General features: G+C 41.2%; 1 protein-coding gene across 1 annotated transcript in view; it reads right to left on the reverse strand.

Annotated features, from left to right (window-relative positions):
- Positions 1–8,521: 8,521 nt before the first annotated feature.
- The window catches only part of MYADM (myeloid associated differentiation marker), a 36,804-nt gene continuing 32,106 nt past the window's right edge, over positions 8,522–13,219 (reverse strand). The window contains exon 2 of the mRNA XM_063942768.1: positions 8,522–12,806. Coding sequence (XP_063798838.1) covers positions 11,875–12,795 — 921 coding nt within the window. The 5' untranslated portion in view covers positions 12,796–12,806 and the 3' untranslated portion in view covers positions 8,522–11,874. The remainder of the gene's footprint in view (positions 12,807–13,219) is intronic.

The raw sequence follows: 13,219 nt of genomic DNA on the forward strand, positions 1-13,219 counted from the left end.
ATCATCTCTACAGTTGGAAGAGGTCATTCTCCTCATCCTCATTAGTGTTAATATCGTCATCACACATTATTAGCTCTTCCACACTGGAATCCACTATTACAGAAATCTCTGTATATTTATGTACTTGGCAGGAAAGGTCTCCCCCATGGAATTTATGGGTTGGGTATGGGTTGCTGCCGCTGGGGATCCCAGCGGTCAGCATACTGATGTGGGATCCTGGCAGCGGAATGCAGACGGGGTGGGGGCGAGCGCAACAAGCTCCTTGCGGGCTCGGTGGTGAGCTGCGCTGATTTCAGGTTTTATTCCCATTCTATGGGTGTCGCGGACACCAACGAGTGGGTATAGTCCCTGCTAGTCGGCAAGCTGACTTTCAGGATTTAGAGGGAGGCGGGATGTAACTGATGGTAATGTGACCGACGGTCAGGTCACATAACTACATCACGAAGAACATCAGCTTTTCCACGTTTATAGAAAGTAGTCTGCTACGCCAATCTCTCACAAGGTTCCTGGCTGTGCTAAATACTCTTTCCGAGTACACACTGGAGGGTGGGCAACGTAAGTAAAGCAAAGTGTCAGGAGTGATACAAAAATACAAGTTTCACTTATATTTAACTCATGCTTTCAGGCAGTTTTAGCACCTAATACAGAGAACAGAATGAATAAACATACTGAAGATATTACATGTCAGATTGTATACTGACTATACACAATACGTGTTTCAAACTTCATTCTGTTCATTATATGAGTGTGAATAACAGGACTTTACATACAGCATTGTACATTCCTTTGTGCATCATATATCCTGTTGGTCAGTAACCCAATCAGTTTGTGACCTTTAGGATTATGCCCTTTTAAGGTATTGTCACATCTGAGGCTGCTTAGTAGCACTATAAAGTATGTGATCTTTGGGTGGGTCAGTAGCCTTAACAGCCTGGATGAACCACTGACTGCAGAAGTGCCAGGATGATCTGAATATAACTTAGCCTCTAGACGCAGAGGGCGAGGCTCCTGAGTATGCTGATGTGATTGCTGTATTGAACATTTGCTGAATTGATCAATAACCTCAGCTAAGTATACAATAAATTCACACACACATTTTCAAGTTGTTTGTTGAAGTACTTTTCTGGGAATACACCCATCTGGGTCTCCGCGAACTTAACCCACCTGTAACATTTTAGCGAGCCAGCCAGGAGACCCTGTTTGGACCCCCAGAAAGTGCTATAATTTTGTGTAAGAAAAATGTTTAAAAGGTTATTCAGTAAGAAGGGGGCAAGTGTTCCATCATATCTAAATAGATACAGACCGTTATGATATTTTGGAGACTGCTGCTAAATGCATTCAACCAATCAGAACTGTAACACCTTTAGAAGATTTACAGAATGTTGATTTAAGTATTGTTCTGGAAAATGAGTGTCGAGCCGCGACTGCAATTCAGAAACTCAATGCACAGGCTATCTGTACACTTGTTTTGCATGTACAGGAAATGCTGATAATGCATCTCGCTCTATGGGAGAAAAATGCTGTCCTGTGAACCCATGTATGGTCCCAGGAACAGTGTACACGTGAATTGCAGACACAGTTTGAAAATTATGTTGTTAAAAGAGTGAACCGTAAAAACAGTTGGGTAAAAAGCCCAAACATGATTCTGTGCAGATACGTACATTGATTACCTCACAAAACTGGGAACAGTTAGACAGTGATACTGAGGTAGACTATGAGGAAGATGTAACAGTGCAGCTGCATCCTGTCAGATACACTACTTGCACTTCTACACAAGAGAGTAGACAAATTGATGATGGGACGCCTAATCAGTTTGTTTGCACTAACTGTATACAAACCACAGTAGATGATAAGAATGTAGTGGAAACTGCAGATGTAACAAAGGATGTTGAAATTCACAAACAGTGTGAAGTTTTAGCACGCACTCACATAGTTTCAGCCCAGATAGTGACAAAATCAAGGGGGGCTGTTCAGAGTTAGGAGGGACTGCTGTTGATACCCACAAGATTTCACAAACTGCATGTGTGAAAGGGGGGTTTGATTTACACAACACAGAGGGGGGAGAGAATTTCTTCTCCATACAGAATATCACAGACACAGCCCAAACTGTAATAACATATTGCCAGTCAGAAATGACCTTGCACATTTACACTACAGATAAGGACATTAAATCTGAGCAGAAGTGTGAATGTGAGGTGGTAGAAGATTCTTTTAAGAAAGTTACATGTGAACAAATACTGAATTATTTTAAGTTTCTTGCTGAAAAAAGTGAACAAGATGTGTTTCAGGAGCAAAAATGCAAAGTAAACTGGTTACCTGAAAACTGTATACCAGCTGATGATGATGCAGGAGCTGGGAGATACACATTCCACAAGGGGGTTGGTAACACACTGATAAAGATTTACGATGTGCAACCCATTACAGACAAACTGTCTGAAAACAGAGAGCAACAGAGAGTTAAAAACCCACTGATTTGGGGATTTAGTTCAGATTTTGTGTTTGGTACTGAAATTCGAACCTCAATGTATTCAGTGGTACAGAAACTGTTGAAAGATGCGCAGTTACCAATGGCAACCGCAAATCTACTTGCTGGTCTTGTCAAATTTGAACCAGTGTTGTCAGAGATTATAGAACCATCTGAAGTGGATTTCTTCATGAGCACAGCTCCACGGTGGGAGGAACCATTGGAAGATGGGGTGAAATACTGATTTATGCATAATTTACATTCACAGATGAAGACCAAGTGTGGACAGCTGATGCAGCACTGCAGCAACCTTTACAGACTGTCAGACTTCCAACAGGAGCCACTGCAATGACAATAGACCCAGTAAATCTTTGCTTTGAAAACTGGACAATTGCGCATCGCATCCCAGCTTTCACAGCGGCGGAGGGCAGCCTATGGTAAAGGAGAGGTCCAGCAGCAGCAGCGCTTCTACCAATGACATAGCGCTGCTGCGGCTCCCTCCTCCACCTTCTTCTCCCCTGCCAGAACAGAAGCTGCACGAGGAGCCTGAGCCAGCGGAAACGGTAAGTATACCTATTCTATCTATCTATCTATCTATCCTGTTTGCCGTAATGTGCAAAACATGGGACGCTGTCTGCCGTAATGTATAATAAATGGGACGCTGTCTGCCGTAATATGCAAAAAATGGGACGCTGTCTGCCGTAATGTGTAATAAATGGGACGCTGTCTGCCATAATGTGTAAAAAGGGGGACGCGGTCTGCCATAATGTGTAAAAAAGGGGAAGCTGTCCGCCATAATGTGTAAAAGGGTCTCTACCTGGTGTAGTGGTACTACCGTGCGGCGTAATTTGAATAATGGAGACTACTGTGCACCGTTATATGAATTGGTATTATTTTGTGGCCACACCCCTTCCCCATGAAGCCACACCCCTAATTTTTTTACGCACGCCTGCGGCGCACACTGCCCCTGTTTTACATAGAGGGGCGGGGCTCCGATGCCATTTCTTGCACACAACACTAAAATTACTAATTATGGCACTGTTGCTAGGTATCCATTTCCCTGGCCCTGAGCAGGTCCCCCTCACCAGATCCTCTCCAGGGGTGAGGCGGTGGACTTAGATGGGGGGGGGGGGCAAAGCATTTTGTCGCACATGGGCCCATTGCTCGCTGGTTCCGCCACTGGTCCAGACCATGGTTGATATTACGGAGAACTGTCAAGCTTGCTAGCAGTTGAAAATGTGGACTATCTTCCCTGACACTGAAAAGGGGCACATGAACTTTGACATATACACTGCAGAAGTATGGCAATTTGAATTTATCGTTTGCTGCCAAGAATAAGGAGAAGAATGCTGTATTTAACAGCTACAGAACATTGTTATCCAGGAGTGAAGTTGTCTCAAGCAGAGAGATACAAGATAACAGACTATCCTGATGTTGACAAAGGGGAATATTCAATTTGGCCCGAAGAGACATCGGGAGTAAAAACCCCCGATGTTTCTTCGGGTGCTGCGGTCGGGCTATTTAATTAGCTCGGACGGTAAAACGTGCTTTTTTATCCATAAACACACAGGTTCAGTGAAACCTGTGTGTTTTTGGGTGAAATAGCCCCATTTTCGGATGAAAACAGGGCTGTAATCGGGCATTTTGCTTCGCCTGCCCGCAAAACCCCCAATAAGCCGCGGCACGCGCCGGCTTATCATGGCCAATTAAATATCCCCCAGCGGCGATACTTATCACCCGCCAGCTTCGGGACAAATTGAATATCCTCGAAAGACTTTTTGTTGTTATTATGGGATGTCCAAGAAGATTAAAACAGACAGACACCCATTTAACAGACACAAACATGAGTATATTGGTTCTTTATAATGATTCATATCATTCACAAAACTGACATCAGTATGACTGAATAGCTGTGTTGTTTAGGAAACAGGAATGTTCCTGCATATGCAAATTAGGTTTTTAGAACAGGCTGTATGTTTATATGCTTTATTAACCGAAGGGTGGTAAAAGCTTGAACTTTTTGGGAATATTTTCAGGTATTTCATAGATATGATAAGATTGTGTTGAAGAAATGTTTAGAAATAGAAACAGGTAGAAGAGATATTGGGTGTCATTCCGACCCGTTCGCACGCTGCTGGTTGTCACAGCGGTGCAAACGGGTCGGGCCTACGCGGCGGCCCGCAATGCGCACGCACGTCGTTGCCCAGCGACAGCCGTCGCCGGGCAACAACCAGAAGACCGAAGAAAGCGATCGCTGGCAAGATCGCAAGAAGAATTGACAGCAGGAAGGCGTTCCAGGGCGGCAACTCACCATTTCCTGGGAGTGGTGATTCCGACGCAGTCGTGTCCAGGCTTTTGGAGGGCGGATGTCTGACATCAATTCCGGGACCTGCATCGCTGGATCGATCACACAGGGTAAGTAAGTCTTACCCTAGTCTACTTCTGCACAAAACTTTTTTTTGCATAGCAGGGCTGCACAAGCGTTTGCAGCCTTGCTATGCAAAAAAGCCATCCCCCATAGGTGGCGTCTAGTTGATCACACGGGCAGCAAAAAGTTGCTACGTGCGATCAACTCGGAATGACCCCCATTAGCAGTAGGATAAAGAAATGTTTATTTTGTTTTAATGTAATGGTTTATCTCACACTGTTTATTGTTCTTAAGCCAACAGGCTGATTACTTCTACACTGCTTGAAAGAGGAGATGAGAGGACTTCACTCGAGATGTGCCTGTGATGACGATGGCCTGAGAGAAGTTTCTTGAAAGAAAGAGCCCATGAAGATAAGACATTTGCACAAGATGGATGACACAGCATTTCCATGTACATCATTTTCCTATAATAAACTTGAACCATATATTGCTTGGATACAAACATGCAATAATATTCCAAGACTTTATTGAGCTAGACTTTACAGACATTTGTTACCCTATGACGGCCCATATCAAGAGAGTACCGAAGTTAAAGGAGGAGTAAAGGAAATCTCCCAATGATCCAGAATATGGTCCGTTTTTTCTTGGCAGCAGCACTTGCAGGAGAAGAGAAAGTAGTAGGTAGCACTGAACAGTAAAGTACAATAACAAATAAATATCAAATACTGTATCTTATTTATTAAAAAGCATATGTATGTACAGTGCATCAGGAAAGTATTCAGAGAACTTCACTTTTTCCGTATTTTGTTATGTTACAGCCCTATTCCAAAATGGAATACATTCATTTTTCTCTAAAAATTCTACACACAATACCCCATAATGACAACGTGAAAAAAGTGTTTGAGATTTTTGCTAATTTATTAAAAATAAAAAACTAAGAGAATCAAATGTACATAAGTATTCGCAGCCTTTGCTCAATACTTTGATGATGCATCTTTGCCAGCAATTACAGCCTCAAGTATTTTTTAATATTATGCCACAAGCTTGGCACACCTATATTTGGGCAGTTTCGCCCATTCCTCTTTGCAGCGCCTCTCAAGCTCCATCAGGTTGGATGGGAAGTACAGCCATTTTCAGATCTCTATAGAAGATGTTCAATCGGATTCTGGACTCTGGTTGGGCCACTCAAGGACATTAACAGAGTTATCCTGAAGCCACTCTTTGATATCTTGGCTGTGTGCTTAGGGTCGTTATCCTGCTGAGAGATGAACCGTTGCTCCAGTCTGAAGTCAAGAGTGCTCTGGAGCAGGTTTTCATTCAGGATGTCTCTGTACATTGCTGCATTCATCTTTCCCTCTATCCTGACTAGTCTCCCAGTTCCTGCCGCTGAAAAACATCCTCACAGCATGATGCTGCCACCACCATGCTTCACTGTAGGGATGGTATTGGCCTGGTTATGCGCAGTGCCTGGTTTCCTCCAAACATGATGCCTGGCACTCATGCCAAAGAGTTCAAACTTTGTCTCATCAGACCAGAGAATTTTGTTTCTCATGGTCTGAGAGTCCTCCAGGTGCATTTTGGCAAACTCCAGCCGGGCTGCCATGTGCTTTTTACTAAGGAGTGGCTTCTGTCTGGCCACTCAACCATACAAGCCTGATTGGTGGATTGCTGCAGAGATGGCTGTCCTTCTGGAAGGTTCTCCTCTCTCCACAGAGGAATGCTGTAGCTCTGACAGAGTGACCATCGGGTTCTTGGTCACCTCCCTGACTAGGGCCCTTCTTCCCCGTTCGCTCAGTTTAGATGGTCGGCCAGCTATAGGAAGAGTCCTGGTGTTTCCGAACATCTTCCATTTACGGATGATGCAGACCACTGTGCTCATTGGGACCTTCAAAGCAGCAGATATTTTTCAGTACCCTTCCCCAGATTTGTGCCTCAAGACAATCCTGTCTCAGACGTCTACAGACAATTCCTCATGGCAAAGGCTGTGAATACTTATATACATGTGATTTCTTTGTTTTTTTATTTTTAATAAATTTGCAAAAATCTCTGTGAATACTTTCCGGATGCAATGAATGTATGTATGTATGTATGTATGTATGTATGTATGTATGTATGTATGTATTTATTTGCACCTAATAAGAATCCAAATAATTTTGAATTGTTTATTGACGCAAATCTTCTCCCCTTGAAGAAGTCCTTATACCAGGACGAAACGCGTTGGGACAGGGATTGGATGCTCACCCCTTTGACTTCCCATTCGTGGACAGATAAGCTATGCTTTTACATTTTATCTTGTACGTTTGATACTTGCATTTACGGATGAATTCTATCCCAAAATTTCTATACGAGGACAGATAAGCCTGTTATACTTCTTAATCTTGTACGATTAATACCTACATTTATAACTGAATGTGCTGCTATATACGTCCTTAAAAGCCTTTTTACTGTTTATTGTCTATATATGTAACCTGCATGTATGGCAGGAGTGTTTATTAAATTGTTATTGGTTTTAAAAGATACAGTTTCTTACTAAAAATTGGAACCAGCACAGTTCCTAAACTGTTTTTTAAACACCTGTGGAATTTTAAAACAGTACACACTATGTCAAATTTATCTCTCCTTTACATGTCCGGCGTCTAAGAGTCATCTACCAGTAAATATCCACAGCTAAGTTGTTATACTTTGTCTGTTTTATTATCACGTTTATTTTCACGAAGAGTGATTCACCGACACTATTAGGCGCTTTTTATACTTCATTTTTTAAATATTTATCTTTATATTGTTTAAGAGCTGCCACTCACTTATTTGTGAGGAGTGTTAGGTCTGACCAAAAAGTCAGTAATTTTCCTTTGTCTTATCGAATTCACCTGGGCGCTATTCTCTATTGTTATATATATATATATATATATATATATATATATATATATATATATAAATAAAATGGATGATACAGTGCCCCATTATTACTTGAGTGAGGCTTTGCCTTTGAAGTTACACAGTGCTTCAGAGTCCAGTCCAACCTCACAGCCCTCGTCCTCTTCCTCTGGTCACTGATGTCCTGTGTGTTTTACTGCCTCACAGAAGGGTGTACTATGGCTGACCGGCGGTCTCCTGACCGCCGGTCAGCTTACCGACGCCGGGATCCCGGCAGCATACCGACGCCGGGATCCCGGCGGGGAGGGGCGAGTGCAGCAAGCCCCTTGCGGGCTCGCTGCGCTCGCCACGCTGCGGGCTCGGTGGCGACCTGCGGTCGCCATGGGTTCTATTCCCACTCTATGGGTGTCGTGGACACCCACGAGTGGAAATAGTCCCAGTTGGTCGGCATGCCGACCATCGGGATAGCGAGCCTTCGGGACGATGGAGGAGGTCATGTGACTGTCGGTCAGCAGACCGCCGGTCACATGAATACCACCCTCACAGAGATCAGTCCCACACCCTCTCCCTCCGCGTCCTGTATGAAAAGGCAACTGAATTACAAGGGAGGGACACTTATTCAACCCAAAACATGAGAGATCCGATGCCAGGAACATTGTTTTTCCTCATTTTGGATCTGTGCTGGGACTCTGATCTACCCAGAATTCTAGGAAACCGTACTTGCTCACCTCTAGAAATTATTATGGTGATTAAATGCTGTAAATATAATGCAGGTAAATATAAAAGTATCATGCAATTAAGAAGACAACCTCAAGTAGTATACACCAATGTATTTATTTATCTTTTCTAAAAAGCACAGGAAGAGAACAAAAAATAATACTTGTAAAAATAAAAAAGCATACATTTATATAAGTTTACAATACTGTTTTTGAAGGCACTTTGGTACAAAAAGCACAGAGTATACTAATGATACAGTTCGTGCAAAACAAAATAACTTTGTTGTATGTGTAGCACAGAGCTAATTTTACGTTTGAATGAGGGCACTACAAAAGTGAACAATACAAAATCTGGATGTGCAAATAGAAAAATGGCTAAATACGTAAATATTCAACTGCCAAGTGACCTGGAAAAAAACAGATGCATAGCTATATGGTAGTTTCCCAAAAGAGTTAAATAAAAGTACACAAAAGAAAGTGTGTGTATGATATAAAGCAAAAATATCACTGAGATTTGGGCGCAGTGTAATGCCTTCAGAAGGCAGAGAAGCACATGAAGACAGGGGGTGCAAAGCCTGAAGGACATAATGGAAACAGACTACTTTTGAGTCCTTGGAAGCTGAAAGGCTGCATAGACGAGAATATGCAAATGTCAAGAGGAAGATAAAGCCATGAAAATAAAATAAAATAAAAAAGGACTCATTTTGTAGGGAAAAAAACATTGGAGAAAAAAAGGCCACTCTTATCTGAAGGAAAGGGGTTAAGGCTTTGCGAAATCATAGAAATCAAAAAGAATCTTAAAGAGGACGGATTGCATTGAACAGCATTTTCTTATTTTTTGTTTATTTTTACATCAGAGAGGATGTATGGAAGATCAAAGGAAATTTTGCTTAAAAATGGCAAATAAGCACAAGCTATAAAAGAAAAACAAAGAAAAAAACAAAACCAACATGTACTGTTCTGGACTTATGTAAATTTGGTCAGAACAGCACGCTCAATTCCAGGACATCGAACTTCCTTGTGAAGCTTAAGTCTACAGGAAAAGGGACTGTAAGGTACTGTAGATCAGTACTAGATGATATGGGTTATCAATGCCTCTTCTATACCTGCATATGGCAAGGAACACGTCTGTCTGCCCTCCTCTTCAGAATGTGAGCTCTAACGAGAAGGGCTCTCTTCCCTTATGTGCTTCTGGGCATTCTATAAAACTGTAAATTTTGTGAGTTTTGACTAAAAAATAAAATAAAAAGAATTTGAATAATACAAAGATTATAATTTTAAGTCCTAAATATCTACGTTGTATTATTTTAATCATTTTTATAGTCAAAAACTCTGGTGAGGCTCTGCCTACCCTGACCGCACATCACTGCTCCAAACTCCCTACAACGGCACCAGTTACACCAAATGCTTTTCAATCGCAGGGGCAAAGCATATCGAATAAAAGTAGAGATAATGGCCAATTCAATGGCTCGCATTTCAGAGAGGAAATGTGGAATATCAAAGAAAAGAAATTATGCTTAAAAAGGATTCCTACAGCGGCACCTAACCCTTGGTTTCTGCCACATTGCTGCTTATTTGAGTGTTATGACCGCTGATGCAGCAATGTTTATGTACCATGTGATACAATGTTTTGCACTGTAAGTCGCGGCTTTCTTGTTTTGCTCGTTTATGTACTTTGTTAGGTGCCGCAGAACCCTTGTGGCACCATATAAATAAAGGACAATAATAAAGGCAAGTAAATTGTGTTCTATCATAGTAGGGGGTAAAGTCTGGGCACATAAAGCTATGTCTCTCTCCGCTTTAAGGAAGAGCTCAGGAATATATGCTCAGGTTTCAGCATATAAAGTGCATTGATCTCTATAAGAAGAAAAATAGGGCACGTGGAAAAGGACCACATACATAGTTTCTTAAAGTGGTCCATTTTCTACCACACTCATACTATAGGTTATCACTTATTTTCGGTTGGTGTTTTGCCCTGTTCCAACAGGAATAATGAGACCAATACATGCGGTTAGTATTGAAAGCTGTGAGGTTGGAGAAATGCACCATAAGTAGGAAAGAACTGGATATATAGACGCACCTAAAAGTGGGCTATGGTAAGGGAAAGCAACTCTGTAGGTGATATGTAACCACATCCGAGATTGCCAGAGGTGCGGGATGCCAGCCCATCTCAGACGTTTTTTTTTTAAAGCGGCAGTCATTTGCAAGACATGGTTTTGCCTTGTAAATGACTGCCGCTTTAAAAAAAAAAAAAAATGAAACACACACAAGATCGGTCAGCATCCCGCACCTCCGGCAATCTTGGACGCTGTTACATCTCACCTTATATGTTCTTATCAATAATTATTAGCATACTACCTCAACTCTTGTGTGTGATTTAAATGTGGATATAGAAGTGTACATGACAGCTTAAAAAGAAAACATCTGAAACATTTGTCCGTCCTTTACTAAGTTTAACCTAACGCTTAGTTCCCAATTCCATGTAATAATCTTTACTTTTTTACATATCTTGGTAATATTTCAAATACAAACATCACATAATAAATAGCATTATATTATGTGCATTTCATGTTTGCGGTAACAATTAAAAGGACAAATAAACCTATAATACAAGTCACTTTGTAGAAAATAATTAGCAACAACAAACACATGTATATTAGTTTAGGGATCTTCCCAGAACTAATGACATTTGGAAGAAGTTCTTATTCCATTGTGGGAGGAAGGGGAATTACCAAACACAATGGTTCTGCCGCATATCAGGTGCAATCACAACTTTCCAGCAGCACACATTACTTAATTGTATGGGATGGAGATTATATATATATATATATATATATATATATATATATATATATATATTTATATTTATACATATATATATATATATATTTATATTTATACATATACACACTTTTTTTTTAATTGTTATTATTTCTTTTTTGAATGCAAATTTTGACATTTGCTTGGTGTTTTTACTGCTGCATCAACCAAGATGTCCTGAAAACCTGAACGGACAGCAGTCCCCGAGCGCCAGATTTGGAAAAATCTACGTAACATTAAAAGCAATGGTCTAATTTCATCGGTCCATGACTAAAGCAATTTGGAGACATTTATAAAATTGTTGCAATGGTAACGGAGCAAACAAGATGTTAGAACGCACAGAAACCTGATTTAGAAACTGTAACTTTTCTAAATGTTTAAGAATTGAAAACAACTCTCCCTGCTGGGCGGTACGGACTACAGCACCTTTTCTCTAGTTACCAGTGCAGGATGCCATTGGTTCTGGATAAAAACTTTGTAACAGCTGGGCACAGTCCAGAAATGGCATGTAATGTTATGTGAATAAATATGCATAGAACTTTTAACTGGAAATGTTCTCAGACTAGTGAAATCAACTGTTTTGGTCAAATAAGAAGCAGAAAATGGTTGGATTCAAATCCTAAGCTACAGTATCAGTATACACTGACGAAAATAAGCCTTGCTGAATAAACAAGATCTATAATGTAAGCTATAAGATTGGCAGCTGTCAGAACAGCAATGGCTACTAATTTATCCCAATCACACAATCTACGTAGCGCTGAATGATTGTTGCAGGCACCTGGACGTTGTTTGTTTCCCCCGTACTTCGAGTCAAATTGGAAGATTGGCCAGATGATCAAGGCGGAAGCATAAAAGAGGACAGAAAGGAGGACATAAGCACTGAGAAACTTCTCAAAAGTGCAGGGCAACCAACTAGTGCATTCCCCGACACATAAAATAATCACCAAAACAGACAGGATAAAACAAATACAGTAAACAGACAAGCACCATTTAAGCGCATCATGTTTCTCGTACTGAGGGGGATCTGAAATGAACACGAAAATGACGCAGGCAATGAAGCTTTCTATAACTTTTAGAAGTCCAGGAACAGTAGCCATGTATCCAGTAACTTCTCCAGGTTGGGCTCTGGTTAAAGACACTTCAATTATATATGCCACGGTGGTGAGGCAGGAAAACACAATAGCCACGATCTGGTAAGTGCGCGTGTTACCGTAGCTTCCGTCTTCCAAGTGGAACAGTGGGTACAGAACGGTGGCAGAGAGGCACATCAGCACAGCGAACATAGCAAAGGTGATGGGAAAATTTTTCCAAGACACTGGCATCCGGTTTTGCACTCCTGCAAATTCCACCACAAGGATAATTATAGTGACTGCGAAACAGAAGCACCAAGAGAACATGCACAGGTCGCCGGCTCCACCATACCAAGCTCCTCTGTGCACAATCAAGCTGAACGTGACACAGGAAAAGATGACCGCCAGAATTCGAACAATCCCAACTGGAGACTTTAGGGTTTGGGTGTTACCCATCACGATTTTCGTGCGTTGGACTGGCATGGTTGCTGGACCTTTGAAAAGAAAGCAAAGTTATGTCAAACCTAGTAATATCTTAAAGCCAAAGCATGAAATTAAGTTTTTGAAGGTTTAAAAAAACAAAACAAAAAAAAAAGTGAGGAAAAGTAGGACCTCAAAATCTGTATCAATTAAGCAAAACGTGCCCTGAGTATCCTGTTAATCTCATCAACATAATTACCTTAAGAGATATATTCCTTGCTCTAACTGATGCACTAGAACTTGCCTACCTACCCCCAGCCTTATGAACATCATTCACATAAAACAAACAAATACAACGTTATGTCCTTAAAAAACAAAACTAGGAATTGTTGTGATATAGGGATATATAAGGGACAAATGATCACTGAACTTTTGGTATAATTGATTTAGACAATAAAAAAATGAGAGAGAGAGAGAGAGAGAGAGA

Source organism: Pseudophryne corroboree, chromosome 10 (assembly GCF_028390025.1).
Source record: "Pseudophryne corroboree isolate aPseCor3 chromosome 10, aPseCor3.hap2, whole genome shotgun sequence".
NCBI classification, from domain to species: Eukaryota; Metazoa; Chordata; class Amphibia; order Anura; family Myobatrachidae; genus Pseudophryne; species Pseudophryne corroboree.